Source organism: Sciurus carolinensis, chromosome 3 (genome assembly GCF_902686445.1).
Source record: "Sciurus carolinensis chromosome 3, mSciCar1.2, whole genome shotgun sequence".
Classification (NCBI taxonomy): Eukaryota; Metazoa; Chordata; class Mammalia; order Rodentia; family Sciuridae; genus Sciurus; species Sciurus carolinensis.
Window position 1 is genome coordinate 103,308,198 of NC_062215.1, and position 14,097 is coordinate 103,322,294.

The window sequence follows — 14,097 nt, forward strand, 5'->3', positions numbered from 1 at the left end:
AATAACTTTCTTCAATATAACTCTACCTTCATAAATTCTCTAGCTTAAAATACAAAGGAGGAAGGAGATAGAAGTTGTGCCTTGAAAGAGCAGTGAAGGCACACAGCAATGAGGGCCTGCAGAAACGTAGGGTCTTCTCTCGTCACACACCCGAGGTAGTGTATAATCACCTTCTAATGTGGTTTCTTCTCACTACTACTTCTTTCAAACATCTGGTTTTATCAATTAGCTCATCAATAATTGCAAGTTCATTCAGAAATTAGGAATTTTCAGAAATTTCATGGTCCCAAGTGCTTCTTCAGTTCATTTGCAGCAATTATCTCCTGTTTCACATGCTCAAGCTTCATCAAATGTCCCTCTGTTTACCAAAACCATGGACCACTGAAACTCCCTGGAGTGTGCTCTCCACATCAAAGACTCCTGCTCACGTGTGAAGATACAGACATGCCACCTCCCTAGTCAAGTCACCACAGCTTCATAAGGCAATTAAGATTCTACATGTAGGATACCCTTGGCATTTTCTTCATAGTTCTGTCATGATTATAACCCTGTTGGTGACTGAAACCACACTACCCTTTATACTCCAGTAACCACTGGCTCACACTGAAATTCCATATCCTGTGGGAAATTCAATAACCATTCAAGATCTCTGAGGTTCCTAAAAGGTGAGGAGAGAATGGTGCTTCGTCCTATGGACACTATCACCTTTGACTTTCTGCCTTCACTGAGGTCTTGTTCTTAGCTCTGTGTCTTATGGCTGTTTCTCACTGCAACAAAGATGCCCCTTCAATCCCTTGTGCTGATTTCCATTGAAAATCATGCTGGACAGCCTCTAAAATATTTCTGGTCTTGGTCCCTGCCTCCTGATATTTCTGGTTTTGGACAATCCCCTTCCCATGAGTAACATTTCCAACCAACAGAATACAACAACATGCCGGGACATCACTTTCTTGATCAGGCTACTTTTGTTCTGCCAGCAGACTCCATCTCCCTCCATAACAAGATACTGATGACCCACAGAGCAAGGTACCAACAGTGGTCTCCAGTCAGCAGCCAGCAAGAAATTGAAACCCTGAGTGTAGCAGACCTGAAGGGAGTTCATCCTGCCACCATTCGTGTACGTGATTCCCCTCACAAGTCTTCAGATATCACTCCAGCCCTGGGTGGTATCTTGACTGTGGCCTTGTGACTGCAGGTGATGCAGAGGACCCAGTCAGCCAGGCTCAGATTCTCGCAATGATCAATGTATGCTGTTTATGCAATAATAGATAACTAACACAAAAACCTAACCAATAAACAACCCCATACATTCAGGATTTCAGTGTATACAAAAGACATGCTGTAGGGAGACAGAAAGGCTTTAAAATCACATAAATGCTAACAACAGTAAACTGAATACTGGACATTTAGTTGGTGAGAACCCATTAGCCAATAGATTATGTTAGTCTCTCTCTCCCTCCTCTTCCATGAGTCTTCTATTTATATCTTCTGTACATAAAAATATCACATGCACACTGAACTTCCGCAGACATTGTGAGTTGGTCTGACCCTTGGAAGTTCCAATGAGGTACACTGACAGAGACCATTCTTCTCCCTAATCTCTGCCTAAAGTGGATAGTAGAGAGGGGGTGCTTTTCCAAGAAAGAGTATAATATAATTCAACTTACCATCATGTTTTCTAATTATTTGTTTACACATCTGTCTCTCCTATTAAGACTATTTGTCAGGAAAAACTACTGCGTTTCATTCATCTTTAGAGCCTTCATGCATAGTAAAAAGTTAATTAAACAGTATTCAATAAGTGTTTGCCGAATGTTTATTCCTTAACTACCATTACACTAAAAATTTACATCTAAAATTAATTATTAATGCAGTATTAATTCACAGGAGAACAACTGTGCTGGGCTACAAGGAAAACTATATTACTAATGAGGTCCTCAGGTATTTCAAATAACTATAACTACTTTGAATAGGTTCAAGAAAAACTATTGCTCTGATAAGTCCAATGCTTTAGCATGCTGTGAGGCTCAAAATGTATTAATTAGACATGTTTAAAAAGCATATGATCCACATTACTAAATATTCTACAATTCCTAGCAGGAAGTGAAGGGATGGTGTGTGTTAGATTCTCATATTAGACTACAATGGCCCAGGCATTCCAATTCTAGAAATTTATCATAAGAAAGTAAAACATCAGTGTCATTTTTTGCAAGTGAAAAATTATTGGAAAACCAAATATCCAGCAACAGGGGGAAGTAGTAAATCATGGTATAACCACACATTGGATTAATAGTGATGAATCAGATCTTATTAACTTGGAAAGATGTACATAATATAGTCATATGAAAAGAACAAGCAATAAAATGATATGTAAATTTTTATAAAAATGCATTTGTGCATAAGAACAGAAAAATATGGAGACACACACCAAAATGTTAACAGATAGTCATTACTAGAGGATCATAGAGGATCTGTATACTTTTCTATATTTCTCAGATGTTTTGCAATGAATATTTCTTTCTTTCTTTTTTTTTTTTTTAGATTTTTCCAGTGAATTTTTATTAGTTAAGTCATGATTCAGTCCAGGGTAGGAACTACCAAGTACCCAGGTCCCCCTTTTCTACCCTGGGAGAAGGACAGAAGACAGGAGAGGCAGGGTGGAACTAGTTCAGATCTTCCCAGGAATGTGCCTTCTGCCCAGCGGTCATCCCAAGTCGAGACCCAGAATATGGGGCAGAGGGACTTGTACACACACCGGTGCCACTCACACACAGAGACATCACCCCCTTTCGCCGTCATTGCCTTCTGGCAGTTGTGGAAGTCCAGGTAGTTCTGCCAGCAGTTCCTGGTCTGGTTCTGGTTGGGGAAGTGGCTGTCAAAAGAGGCAGTCTCATAGTTCTTGATTTTGGTCTTGATGTCTTCTGCCATGATGCTGACTCCTAAAGACGCCCCTGCAGCAGCTCACAGCTCAATGTGACCCTTAGCAAAGATGCCAGGGTGAGACAGGAAGTGGAATTAAGACCCGCTGGAAGCTGGGTGAAAGGAAGAATCAATATTTCTTTTTAATAGAAAATATTTAAGTGATTTCAAAATAGAGCAAAGAGTTAATTAGTATTATCCTAATTTGGCACACAAGGATTACCAATGGATATTTACTAAAGTAATACTCCAGAATGTGAAAACAACTCATATAATCTCTCACATTTTATTTTTAAAAACAATTTTAGGTAAGTAGTCTTGGTTGAGCTTCTTAAATTTTGTGAAGTAGAAAGAGTTTATTAAGCATATTTTATAAATATCAAAGGACTTGCTCAAATCACATTCCAAGTAACAACCACACAACAAAAAGCCAGATCTAGAGGTTATGGTTTCTGAACTCCAAAGCAAGGAAGAGAAATGTTATGAATGACTCCAGATGCAATTGGTTATGTCCAATGACAACATGAAGAATGACCATAAAAATCATGATTTTGAAGAACACTTTATGAATTTTCTGATACCCTGAGTAATTCTTAGCAAATACTTAGGATTACTAGATAAATTCATTTTCCATCTACATTATTTGGAAAAATTTCTCCAACTTTTCAGTTAACTATTCTTTCCATCGGTCCAACAAATAAGTACAAGTGAATAATATATGGAACTCCTAATGCATCACAACAGATAGAAAGAAAAAACTAGGCAGAGAGTTTAAGGAGCACAGTATTGAGGTGGCCAAGATGCTGTGAACATCCCACCGGCCAAAGATTTAGTAACACTGTTGAGTTGAGATCACATTACCAACATTTCACTAATCCTGTTAAGACATTTTATTATTTTATTTTTGATCATCTCTTCCTGAACTGTGTCAATTGTATATGGGGAGTTTGCTTTAATTCACCACAATAAAGAAATACCCAGAAAAACAGCACTCTGACAGACATGTGCATTCCCAAAGTCAAGGTGGGACACACAGATGGGCATGGAGTCAGGACCCCTTGTGGCTAAACCAAACTGGAAGTGAGGTAGCATCAACCATCTCCTCATCTCTCAAGAAAAAAGAAGACTCTTCAAGGAGCACTGAACTTGGAGCTGCTCTTCCCACCGCTGCAGTAGAGCTGCTCTTCACCTCACCCATCACAGCCAGACAGAGGCTGAGCCTTTGCCAAGGACAGACTGTAGGCATTTGGCTGAGGACACGGGGGAGGAGAGGGAACTTCCTTAAAGTCTAGCTTTGCACAGACCCGTGTAATGACACATTAGAAAGGAAACCAAGCAGAAGACAAGGCGTGAGGTGTGAGTTATGAGCAAATTTAGACAGAAAGTTAGCACTTCCCTGAAATTAGCATATCAACTCTGGGACAAGGAAGTGCCCCAAAGTGCCTTGGAACTCAGATCAGCATGAGGGCAGCATGGGTCAGCCAACCATTTAGAAGAGGATCAGCAGATGAATTGAGAAGTATCCAGATACAAAGGAGAGAGACCATTCCCTTGGCTGTTCCACACTGAGGAATTCACTGATCCCTTAGTACAAAGGGGTTGGATTTAACCTCAAGTACATTGGAATGCTACTGGGAGTTTATTGCACGTATATTTGTGATTGGTTAACTGTTCAGTGAACTGTATATAGACCATTCCACATTGTGGGATTATGCTCACCAGTTTAGATATTCTCTAACAGCTAAAAATATGTACATAATCATGATCGAATACCTAATAAAATGAATTAGTAAATTAAAGATAATATAACATAAACTGGGCATGGTGGCACACTGTAATCCCAGCAGCTCAGGAGGCTAAGGCAGGAGGATTACAAGTTCAAAGCCATCCTCAGCAACTTAGCAAGGTGCTAAGCAATTCAGGGAGACTCTGTCTCTAAATAAAACACAAAAAAGGGCTGGGGATGTGTCTCAGTGGTTAAGTGCCCCTGAGTTCAATCCCTGATACCAAAAAATATACAATAAAAAATAAATTTAAAAGGCTGGGGATGGGGATGGGGAGATAGCTCAGTTGGTAGAGTGCTTGCCTCTTAAGCACAAGGCCCTGGGTTCAATCCCCAGCACCACAAAAAAAAAAAAAAAAAAAAAAAAAAAAAAAGCTGGGGATGTAATTCAGTGTGAAGTGCCCTGACTTAAATTCCCAGTACCAAAACAAGATAATACAACAGCCAGTATATATTAAATGCTTACTATGTGCTCATGTGCCAAGCAATGTCATTAGCCTGTTATTTTACACATAATTCATTTATTATTACCTCCATTTTGCAGGTGAAGGAAATGAGGTAAGAAGTGGCTAATTAATGTGCCTAAGGTCTCAGAGTTAGGAAATGACAAAGTTGGAATCTGAACACAGTTTTGCTCCAGAGAATGTACGGTAAACCTCGTGGCACCAAGTCAACTCCCTCAGGTGTGCTCAATCAAGATGCTAGAGCTCTGAGCAAAAAAGCCAGGTAAGGTCTGAATGAGTTTTCTGCATGAGATATAATTTCAAGAAACCTCTATTAACATAAACAACTCACAAAATTTAGACCAAAAGAAACTACTTCCGTGCTATAGAGGACACACAGGTAACAAGTGGTGAAGCATTCTGGGTGTGAGACACGAGCCAGTGGGTGTTAGTGAGGACCAAGGGGCAGATGCCTATCTAAAGGAGGCCACCACTGATCATCTGCAGGCAGTTGTCTCCCTAGAAAAGGGAAGAGCCAGTTTGTCAGTATTCTTGGATTTTCCAGAAAAGCTGAAAATTCAGATTCTTGTGCAAAAATCCCCAACTTCAAGTCTTGGCAGTCATTCAAAATATTTTTTTCTGAATGATGAGCCAAACAAAACCTATCTGCAAACACAGGCTGTCACCTCTGTTCTTGATTTATTGCAGTTCTGGGCAGACAATGCAATAACCATCTTCTGAATGGCAGAGTATTTTTTACTAGAAATTAGAAACTCTGAAATGTTAGCACAACCGTCTTCAAGATAACACAAGACACAGAGGTTAGTTTAAGTCCTTATGTCTAATGACACAGATCTAATGCACGGATCTAATGCACGGATCCAAACACCTCTCAAGATTCCCATCTGCTGTAGTAAATAAATGCAGCAGCCATAGACCTGCAAGTGTCTCCAACATGAACTTCAGGCTCCCCAAGAGGTGTGCAAGAACATCAGCTGGGGAGCAGGAAGGAAATATTCAAATCTACATTTATAGTGTTTTCATTCTTTTAAAATCTCATTGTTATATGCCCCAGGATGTTCATAATATACTTCAAGTCATACATGTCTGTTTTCTTCAAATAATAAATATACATAAAGAAGAAAAGACTTCTTGGGAGTGGGAATATAGCTCAGTGGTAGAGTACTTGTCTGACATGTGTGAGGCCCTGGGTTTGCTCCCCAGCACTGAAAAGAAAAAAGGCAACCATGATCGTGATTAATAGAAAAAATAACAAAAAAAGAAGCCTTCTTCCTAACACTCAGCTATGACAGACAGGTACACCAACAACGGTATCCAATACAGGCAGGCAAAGAAATGAGATCAGAAAATTCAAGAAATTGTCTAGATGGTCATGAAATCCAAGAAATTCGGTCTACATGCCATACTGTAAATTCACCAGCAAACTAGACACCCAATATTAAATCAAAAAGCTTGACCTTTCACTATCCAATCAGCTGCTACACAGCAGAGCTCCTACAAACCTCATGACTGGCAGAAGGAATTGCTCTTGAGGGCAAGGGCAGATTTTTATTCACCTTTGAATGCCAGGTACCTAGCACAAAATAGGCACTTAATGCATACTCTTGCTTGTATAGTAAACATTATCTTGCATACCTGTCCCCAAACCCTAACCACCAGAATAGTTCCAATATAAAACACAAATATGTATAAAATTAGCTCCAATTTTAAAAAAGATCATACTATTTTTCTCATGGAATTTCACTTCTGGCAAGTGCCTTGACTGGTGACAACATCCATTTTGAAGTCTTGGTTAGATCTGTTGAAGACACATGGAAAACACACACACACACACACACACACACACACACACACACACACAAACTAAGAGGGAAAGGAAAAATACCAGAAAGAGGAATTTTTAGCAATGAGCTGTTCTAAGACTTTAAGGACTTCACCCAGTACAAATTCAGGCTCTTTGTTATAGTGTTTAACTTCCCCACATTCCACTTAAAAAATAACAGCAAGCGGCAATTTAATTACATGATTTTTTCTCTCCTCTCTGCACTCCTCACTTTTCCTCTCCTCCGGGCAGTGCTATATATCCTCACTTTAAGCCTACAATGTTTTTTAAGAAGGGAGTAATAAATTTAAGTAACATTATTCTTGATTCGAACAGCTAATAATATTCATATTATTAAAATAAAGAGAAAACATGTATACTTTTAATTAGCATAATACATGAATGCTTCTAATCAATGGATTAAATGGAATGAAGCCCACATCAGACACTTCTCAAGCACTTCACGACCTCTCAACCCCACATCTTACTGCAGCCCCTGCTGAGGTGACCAGGTCTGTGTGGAGCCAACCAGATTCAAGCAGGTATAATCTAACAGTACCTGCCTCTGCCTCCCCACTTCAGACACCCTTCACCTCAGGATCAAGTTGTCTACACCAGTCAAGGTTAGGAGCCCACAGGAGCTCCACTCTCATGCATTTGCAACCTGCAGACCACTCTTAACCAATGGTGACAGAAGTCAACGGATGTTTCCACTTCAGTGCTCAGCAGCATTTGCGGGGGCGGACCAGGTACCAGGCATTAAACCTAGGTTTTACAAGTGCTCTACCACTGAGTTACATTCATGATTACATTTTTTGTGTGTGCCTAGGATTGAACCCAGGGGGCAATTAAACGCTGAGCCACCTCCCCTGTCCTTTTTATTTTTAATTTTGAGACAGGATCTCACTAAGTTGCCTAGTACTAAGTTGCTGAGGCTGACCTCCAATTTATAAGCCTCCTGTATCAGCCTCCCAAGTTGCTGAGATTACAGGCATGTACCACTGCAACTGGTCCATGGCCTCTTTTTAAAAGTTTATTTTCAGAAAGAGTCTTGCTAAATTTCCCAGGATGGCCTCGAACTTGTGATCCTCCTGCTTTAGCCTCCCAAGTAGCTAGGATTACAGGCGTGCATCATCACACCTGACCTGAAATGCATTTTATATGGCTTCTCAAAAGTTTCTGAGATCAAATTCTCATTAGTCTCAGCAGTGGTGGTCAATTAATAATATATGCTTGTATTGGTTTTTTCTCCTTTTGTCTTAATAGGTCCTTTACTCTAACTGGGACTATGTCCCAAATAAACTGCCTGCATGCAAACACTTATTTCAGGCATTGCTTTTGAAGTAACCCAGACTAAGAGAGTTGATGAGCAAGCAGCCATAGAAAGCAGACGCTCTGGATTACAGAGCTGGATCACCAACCACGTTGCTTGGTGGTAAGAAGGATGGTAATACTCCCTGGTATACAGCAGCATCCCATTTGCTAATACTCATAACTGTGGTGGACTAGGATAAGGTACAGATGGAATGTGAAATAATGAATTAGTTGTGGTATTTGAATGACATGGGGTCAGTGATAATTCTAAAAATTATGGAGTTGTCTAGCTTTTGTTAACTCCTTTGAAAGCCTTAAAAAGATAAAATTTAAATTACATGTTCAGCAATTATAGGTCAGTTGACTATCAACTCAGGACACTAAAAGGCCTCTCTGACAGCATTTTGGTTGACTCATTTCCTGGGGCCATAGAGAAAATGGTGCTAAAAATCAGGCTCAGGAACTAATTGTAAAGCTGCAAGACCTGCAAAGAAGATTGAATGCATAGTCTATGTCAAAGTAAGGGTACTGATAGGAAAAGAGGGGACTCAGTGACCTGGAACTGGGGCATTTAGGTGGATGACCTTAGGAATCTTTAATCTTCAATTTTCCCTGAAATCTCTAAGCCATTAACATCTGGGAAGAGCACCCTGCCCTTGCTTAGAGAGCCTGCAAAGTCCTCACACAAGGTGGCTGTCTAACAAGGTAATTCTTGTCCTTTTTAAAATCCACAACCACTTCATCACTTTCCCTCTGAGCCAATAACTAGTCTGGCCTTGGCACAGTCCATGCAGAAAAATAAACTTCCTGCTGCAGAATAAATTGCTTATTCAACAAAGGAATACATATCAGCAGGAACCAATATAAGATTATCTGAAGAGGATCCTGAGGATTTTAAACCAGGGGTTACAAATATCAAACTGAATAAAGAATAATTTATTGACATGGGAGCACTCTCTTATAACTGTGGGTTCAAGGCACTGGCAAGGACACCTGGGTGTTAAAACCCAGCTGCAATGGCTCCAAGGAGCTTGGACAGCATGATGACTTCCTGTTAATTAAGCAGAAATTCTGGAATTAAGGAAAGCATCAGAAGAGCCAGGGTAATAAGACCGTTAGTATGTACTCACCATATGAGGCTGAGGAATTCATACCTGTTTCCTGTACAGACGAGGCTTTAAGAAATGAACTGATGAAGGAGGCCCTGGTGTCTCTGAGATGTGCACTCGCATCATTTAGGAACTACTTCATGTCCTGAAGGTGCCACCACTCCAGCCACTGCGGTAGCAATCCCTTCCACACAGGCTTTGACCAGATTCAACAGGTGCGTGGCCTTTGGTTTCCTGGCCCTAGGTTTCTCTGACAATAAGGTATAAAATGATAGGCACTTGAATAAATGCAGCCTGGTAGTACGAAGGAGCAAACTTCTGCAGGGCTACCTCAGATCAGTGGGGGATAAAAGTTAATGGATAAAAACTTCACCCTTTCCTTGTCCTAGTGGACAGTTCTGTTTGTTTGTTTGTGGTGTTTTGTCGTGTTTTTTTGATTTTAAAGGTGGACATGCGTGTCATAGGGCTCCACAGGGAGACGTGTCATCAATCACTAGTTGCTCCCAGAACTGACCAATATTCTGGTATCGATTTTTCACCCTTTTCACTCCTGCTCCTTGGAATCACTTCCCAAGTAAACTACCTACATACAGGCTTTCAGAGGAAACTAGGATCTAACAAGGTTCCATAGCTTGGGGAAGGCGGGAGAGGAGGTGTTTTAATATGGGTGAAGAGCACCCTAGGAAATTGGTCCTGCAGCAGAAGTAGTAGTGATAAGAGCGGCATCAGCAGATACCCACCCCCAACCAACCTCCCACTAACTCTTGTCACCAGCATGCAAACAACACCCTTCCCCCTGCCCCCAGTAGAATCAAATGCTACTTTCACACATACCCTCCACACTGGGTCTTTTACAACTTAACCTGATCAGTTGACTACAAAGTAAGTAAATACAGAGACATGAGAGTGAAAAATGAGGAGGAAAAAGTCTCAACAGATATTTACATAAACACACACAATCTTGCAAAAGGATCTTAGCTTCAAGAAAAGAAAAAAGAGCCCATCACAGAGTCAAGCATTCACGATATGTTTAATGCATTTCTGCTATTTGAGAGAAATTTCTCCTTCTTTCTATATCTTTTGATACAATAGCAACCTTTGTTAATATTTAAAATTGAACAAGCAAGAATATGTCATGACTTCAGAAAAATAAACACGTAAAAGTAGGCCCAAGGAACTAGAGAAGTGCCTCGGTGCTAGAGTATGTGCTCAGCATGTGTGAGACCCACGGCTCAATCCTTAGCAACAACAGTAGACCCACAGATAAGAATTGCTCAAAACACCACACAGTACCAGTACCCCATAAATATGTTTTCACGTGTGAGTCAAGGAATGATTTTTCCTTAACTAACTAACCAACCATGCTCAGTCAAGAATAGGGCACTTCTTAGAAAAACAAAAGAAATTTTTTGAACTGGAGGTGTTCTACTACTGAACTCTTTCACCATCCCTTTTTATTTTTTGAGACAAATTCTCACAAGTTTTCCCAGGCTGGCCTCAAATTTGTAATCCTCCGGGCTGAGCCTCCAGAGTAGCTGGGGATTATAAGTATAAGCCACTGAACCCATAGAAACACACAAGAATTTTAGCAAACCAAACACATTCTTTTAATTTTTTTTTAAATTTCAGACAATATCTCACTATGTTGCCCAAGCTAGTCATGAATTTGAGAGCTCCAGTGATCCTCCCACCTCAGACTCCCAAGTAGCAGAGATTACAGGCATGTGCTAGGACACCTGGCTACATCCCTTTTTTACAAATACGTTTTCATGTTTAATTAGTGTAGCTGCCTTAAAGAATCATTTATGTACTAACTGGGTTTGGGGTTGCAATTTTTTTTGGGGGGTGGGGATGTACAATTAATTCTTTATGTCTGTTAATCACAGAAGCTTAGAATTCCAGTATGGAGCCCCATGAAATCATACATGCTTTATCTGTTTAGCACAAAATCATAACACAAAAATGGATGTCATAGAAACTGTGCAGCAACAAGAGAGCCTTGGTTTTGTCTTCTCAATAGATTTTAAAATAACTTGATGTATTAATTACTATATTGTTGACTTTTTTTTTTTTAATCTTTGGAAAATTTAATTTGGACCATATTTTCTTTCTCTTGCTGAAAACATCAAATATCCCCAGACATGCTGGGTTCCACAGCTTACAAATGTGGTGGTGGGTTTCCCGCAGTTACATACTGTCCCCAACTTTCTATAGAAAGATAAGACACTTTTCAACCTTGCTTCTGAGTATTTCCTTAAAAAGGGCTCTAAAGGTTTTTGACAATAAATAACAAGTAAAAAAACAAATAAGGCTTTATTTTCTTCTTTTCCCCTTTGTAAGTACTGCATGATGGAGGAATAAGGAAGGAAGACTGGTTACGTCAGTGTTGATGCCCCAGGGATTGCTGCTGGGTCCTCTGAGGTGCACCCATATCATGGAGGTCCGATGCAGCCATGCACTGAGTAACCTGAGACGCCTGGGTAAGTGCGGGACAGCCCATTGTGACTGTGGGGGACTGCACAACACTAGGGGACTGGGAGCTGCCTGGTTCTTCTTGGTGTCCACAGAGCTGCTGGCCTTGAGGAGTAACAAAGAAACTAGGAATAAACCATGACCAGAGGTCTCTCACCTGCTGCTGCAGTACCACAGGTTCACTGTTGTGGGTCTTACAATGTACATTTACAAACTAAGTGTATTTACTGAAAATCAAATGAGAAAAAAAAAAAAACGCATTTACTAATTCCTGCATCAAATTCTATTGACTCTTAAGAATAGTACATAATTTGACTTGGCTAGCAAATGAAAGTTGGAAAGTAGAGTCTACTTTAAACAGGTTGTCTAACAATTAATCATTTCATCAAACTAATAGCTGCATCCTAATCTGCATGAGTATTAAAATTGTTATTCATATATGCTTCATCATAGTTGTTATATCTCACAAACGACTTTGGATCAGAAACAAGTAATCAAAGTCTGCATATTTAATAACTGTTGTTCACATTGAAATTTCTTATGCTATTAATATCTAAGTTCCCTTCTGTGACTTTAGGCTATTTTAAAAAGGGGGGAAAATACAGAAACCTTGTTACCATGGAGACTGTAAGCCGGTCAGCCCATCTGCTGAAGAGGATATAAAATTTTGTTTTAAGTAGAATTTTAAAAACCGTACTATAAGAAAGACTTCCTCAAACACAGCAGTGGGGAGGGAACTATAGACAGTCTGGAAAATAACCATTTCCAAAATTGGGCTATCGATTCTTTTGCTACTAACCAGGAATTCACAATAATTTTCATTGGGAGAAAACTATAATATCTGTATGTTAGGACACTAAAGGTGTGAAACATACTTTAGTATGTTCTATGCTAATGATGTATCATTTTTAGGGGAAAAAATATAAACATACAAAAAACTAATCCAGTTTTATTCAATTTTGAAAGTTGTTCCAGATGTTTATCACATTTTTATAAAAATAGCCTACACAATCTAAAAAAAATATGTATTTTAAACAATTATTGTATGAAAGTACAACAACATTGTTAGTACTTTATAATATTTAGCTGATGCCATCTGTTTTCTAAATAAATGAGTTCCTAGTCCAGAAACTTATTCATTCAACAAACACAATGCAAACATATCAGGCAGGTATCAGGCTCTGACTAAAATGAAGTCACAAGAAACATCAATGTACATCTTTTAAGAACTAAGAGAGGTGACTTATCTTTATCCCATCCATCCATTCCATATGGGTTTACTGAACACTTAAGTGCCAAGCACAGTTCTACGCACTGGGAATGGCACGGTGACCAAAAGCAACAAAAGTGCCTACCTTCCTGAAGCTGACATTCACGTTAAATTCACAAATAGATGATAATAATTGGAAGAGGAAGTTTAGAGGTAACAACAAGGAACTGGAACATGACAGAATGATGCCTTCTACCAAAAGCAGTCAGATAAAGATTTCAGAACAGGTGACAGTTTTATTTTTTCTGGTATTAGGGATCAACCCCATGCCCTCACACATGCTAGGCAAGCATTCTACCCCTGAGCTTATACCCCTGTCCTTTTCTAAACTTTTTCTTCTCTTTTTTGATAATGAGGATTGAACTCAGGGGCACTTAACCACTGAGCCACATCCCCAGGCCCCCTCTTTGTTTTTCAATTTAGAGACAGGGTCTCACCGAGTTGCTTAGGGCCTCACCAAGTTGCCAAGGCTGACTTTGAACTTGCAATCCTCCGGCCTCAGTCTCCCAAGTCACTGGGATTACAATTGTGCACCACAGCATCCGGCCTTTTCCAATTTTATTTTATTTTATTTTTATTTTTGCTGATAAACAGGTGTTTAATGATACACTGCTCTTCACAGAGATGACTACAGAAACTTTTTTAAACTATAATTTAGAATTATATAACCATGCATCACAGATATGAAATAAACTAGCTTCTTACCACAACTACCTTACAAACACTGCAACCTTTCTTCTCTCCAAAATAACCCTAATATCACGTGAAACCAGTTATCAGTGGGGGAACCAGAAACCTAGATTTATGGAAAAAACTATAAACAAAAGGAAAAATAGTAGTTCAGTGGTTTGTGCTGCTCTGCTCTTCTTACTCTTGCTCTTGTTGTCTCTCTTCTTCAGTCCATCCATGTTAGCTCTTGATAGGTTTGAGAAAGCCATCTGAAA

The 14,097-nt window shown here is 39.6% G+C and overlaps 2 protein-coding genes across 3 annotated transcripts in view; both read right to left on the reverse strand.

Moving 5' to 3' along the window:
- Nucleotides 1-14,097, reverse strand: part of Cacnb4 (calcium voltage-gated channel auxiliary subunit beta 4) — a 246,846-nt gene that overhangs the window by 209,673 nt on the left and 23,076 nt on the right. The window lies entirely within an intron of this gene.
- Nucleotides 2,390-3,009, reverse strand: LOC124979836 (cytochrome c oxidase subunit 6B1-like). Its single transcript, XM_047544612.1, has one exon. It carries the CDS (start codon nucleotides 2,926-2,928, stop codon nucleotides 2,578-2,580), a length of 351 nt encoding a protein of 116 aa, XP_047400568.1. The 5' UTR covers nucleotides 2,929-3,009; the 3' UTR covers nucleotides 2,390-2,577.

Coding starts and splice junctions, on each gene's coding strand:
- LOC124979836 (XM_047544612.1), bottom strand. CDS start 2,928: ATGGCAGAAGACATCAAGACCAAAATCAAGAACTATGAGACTGCCTCT.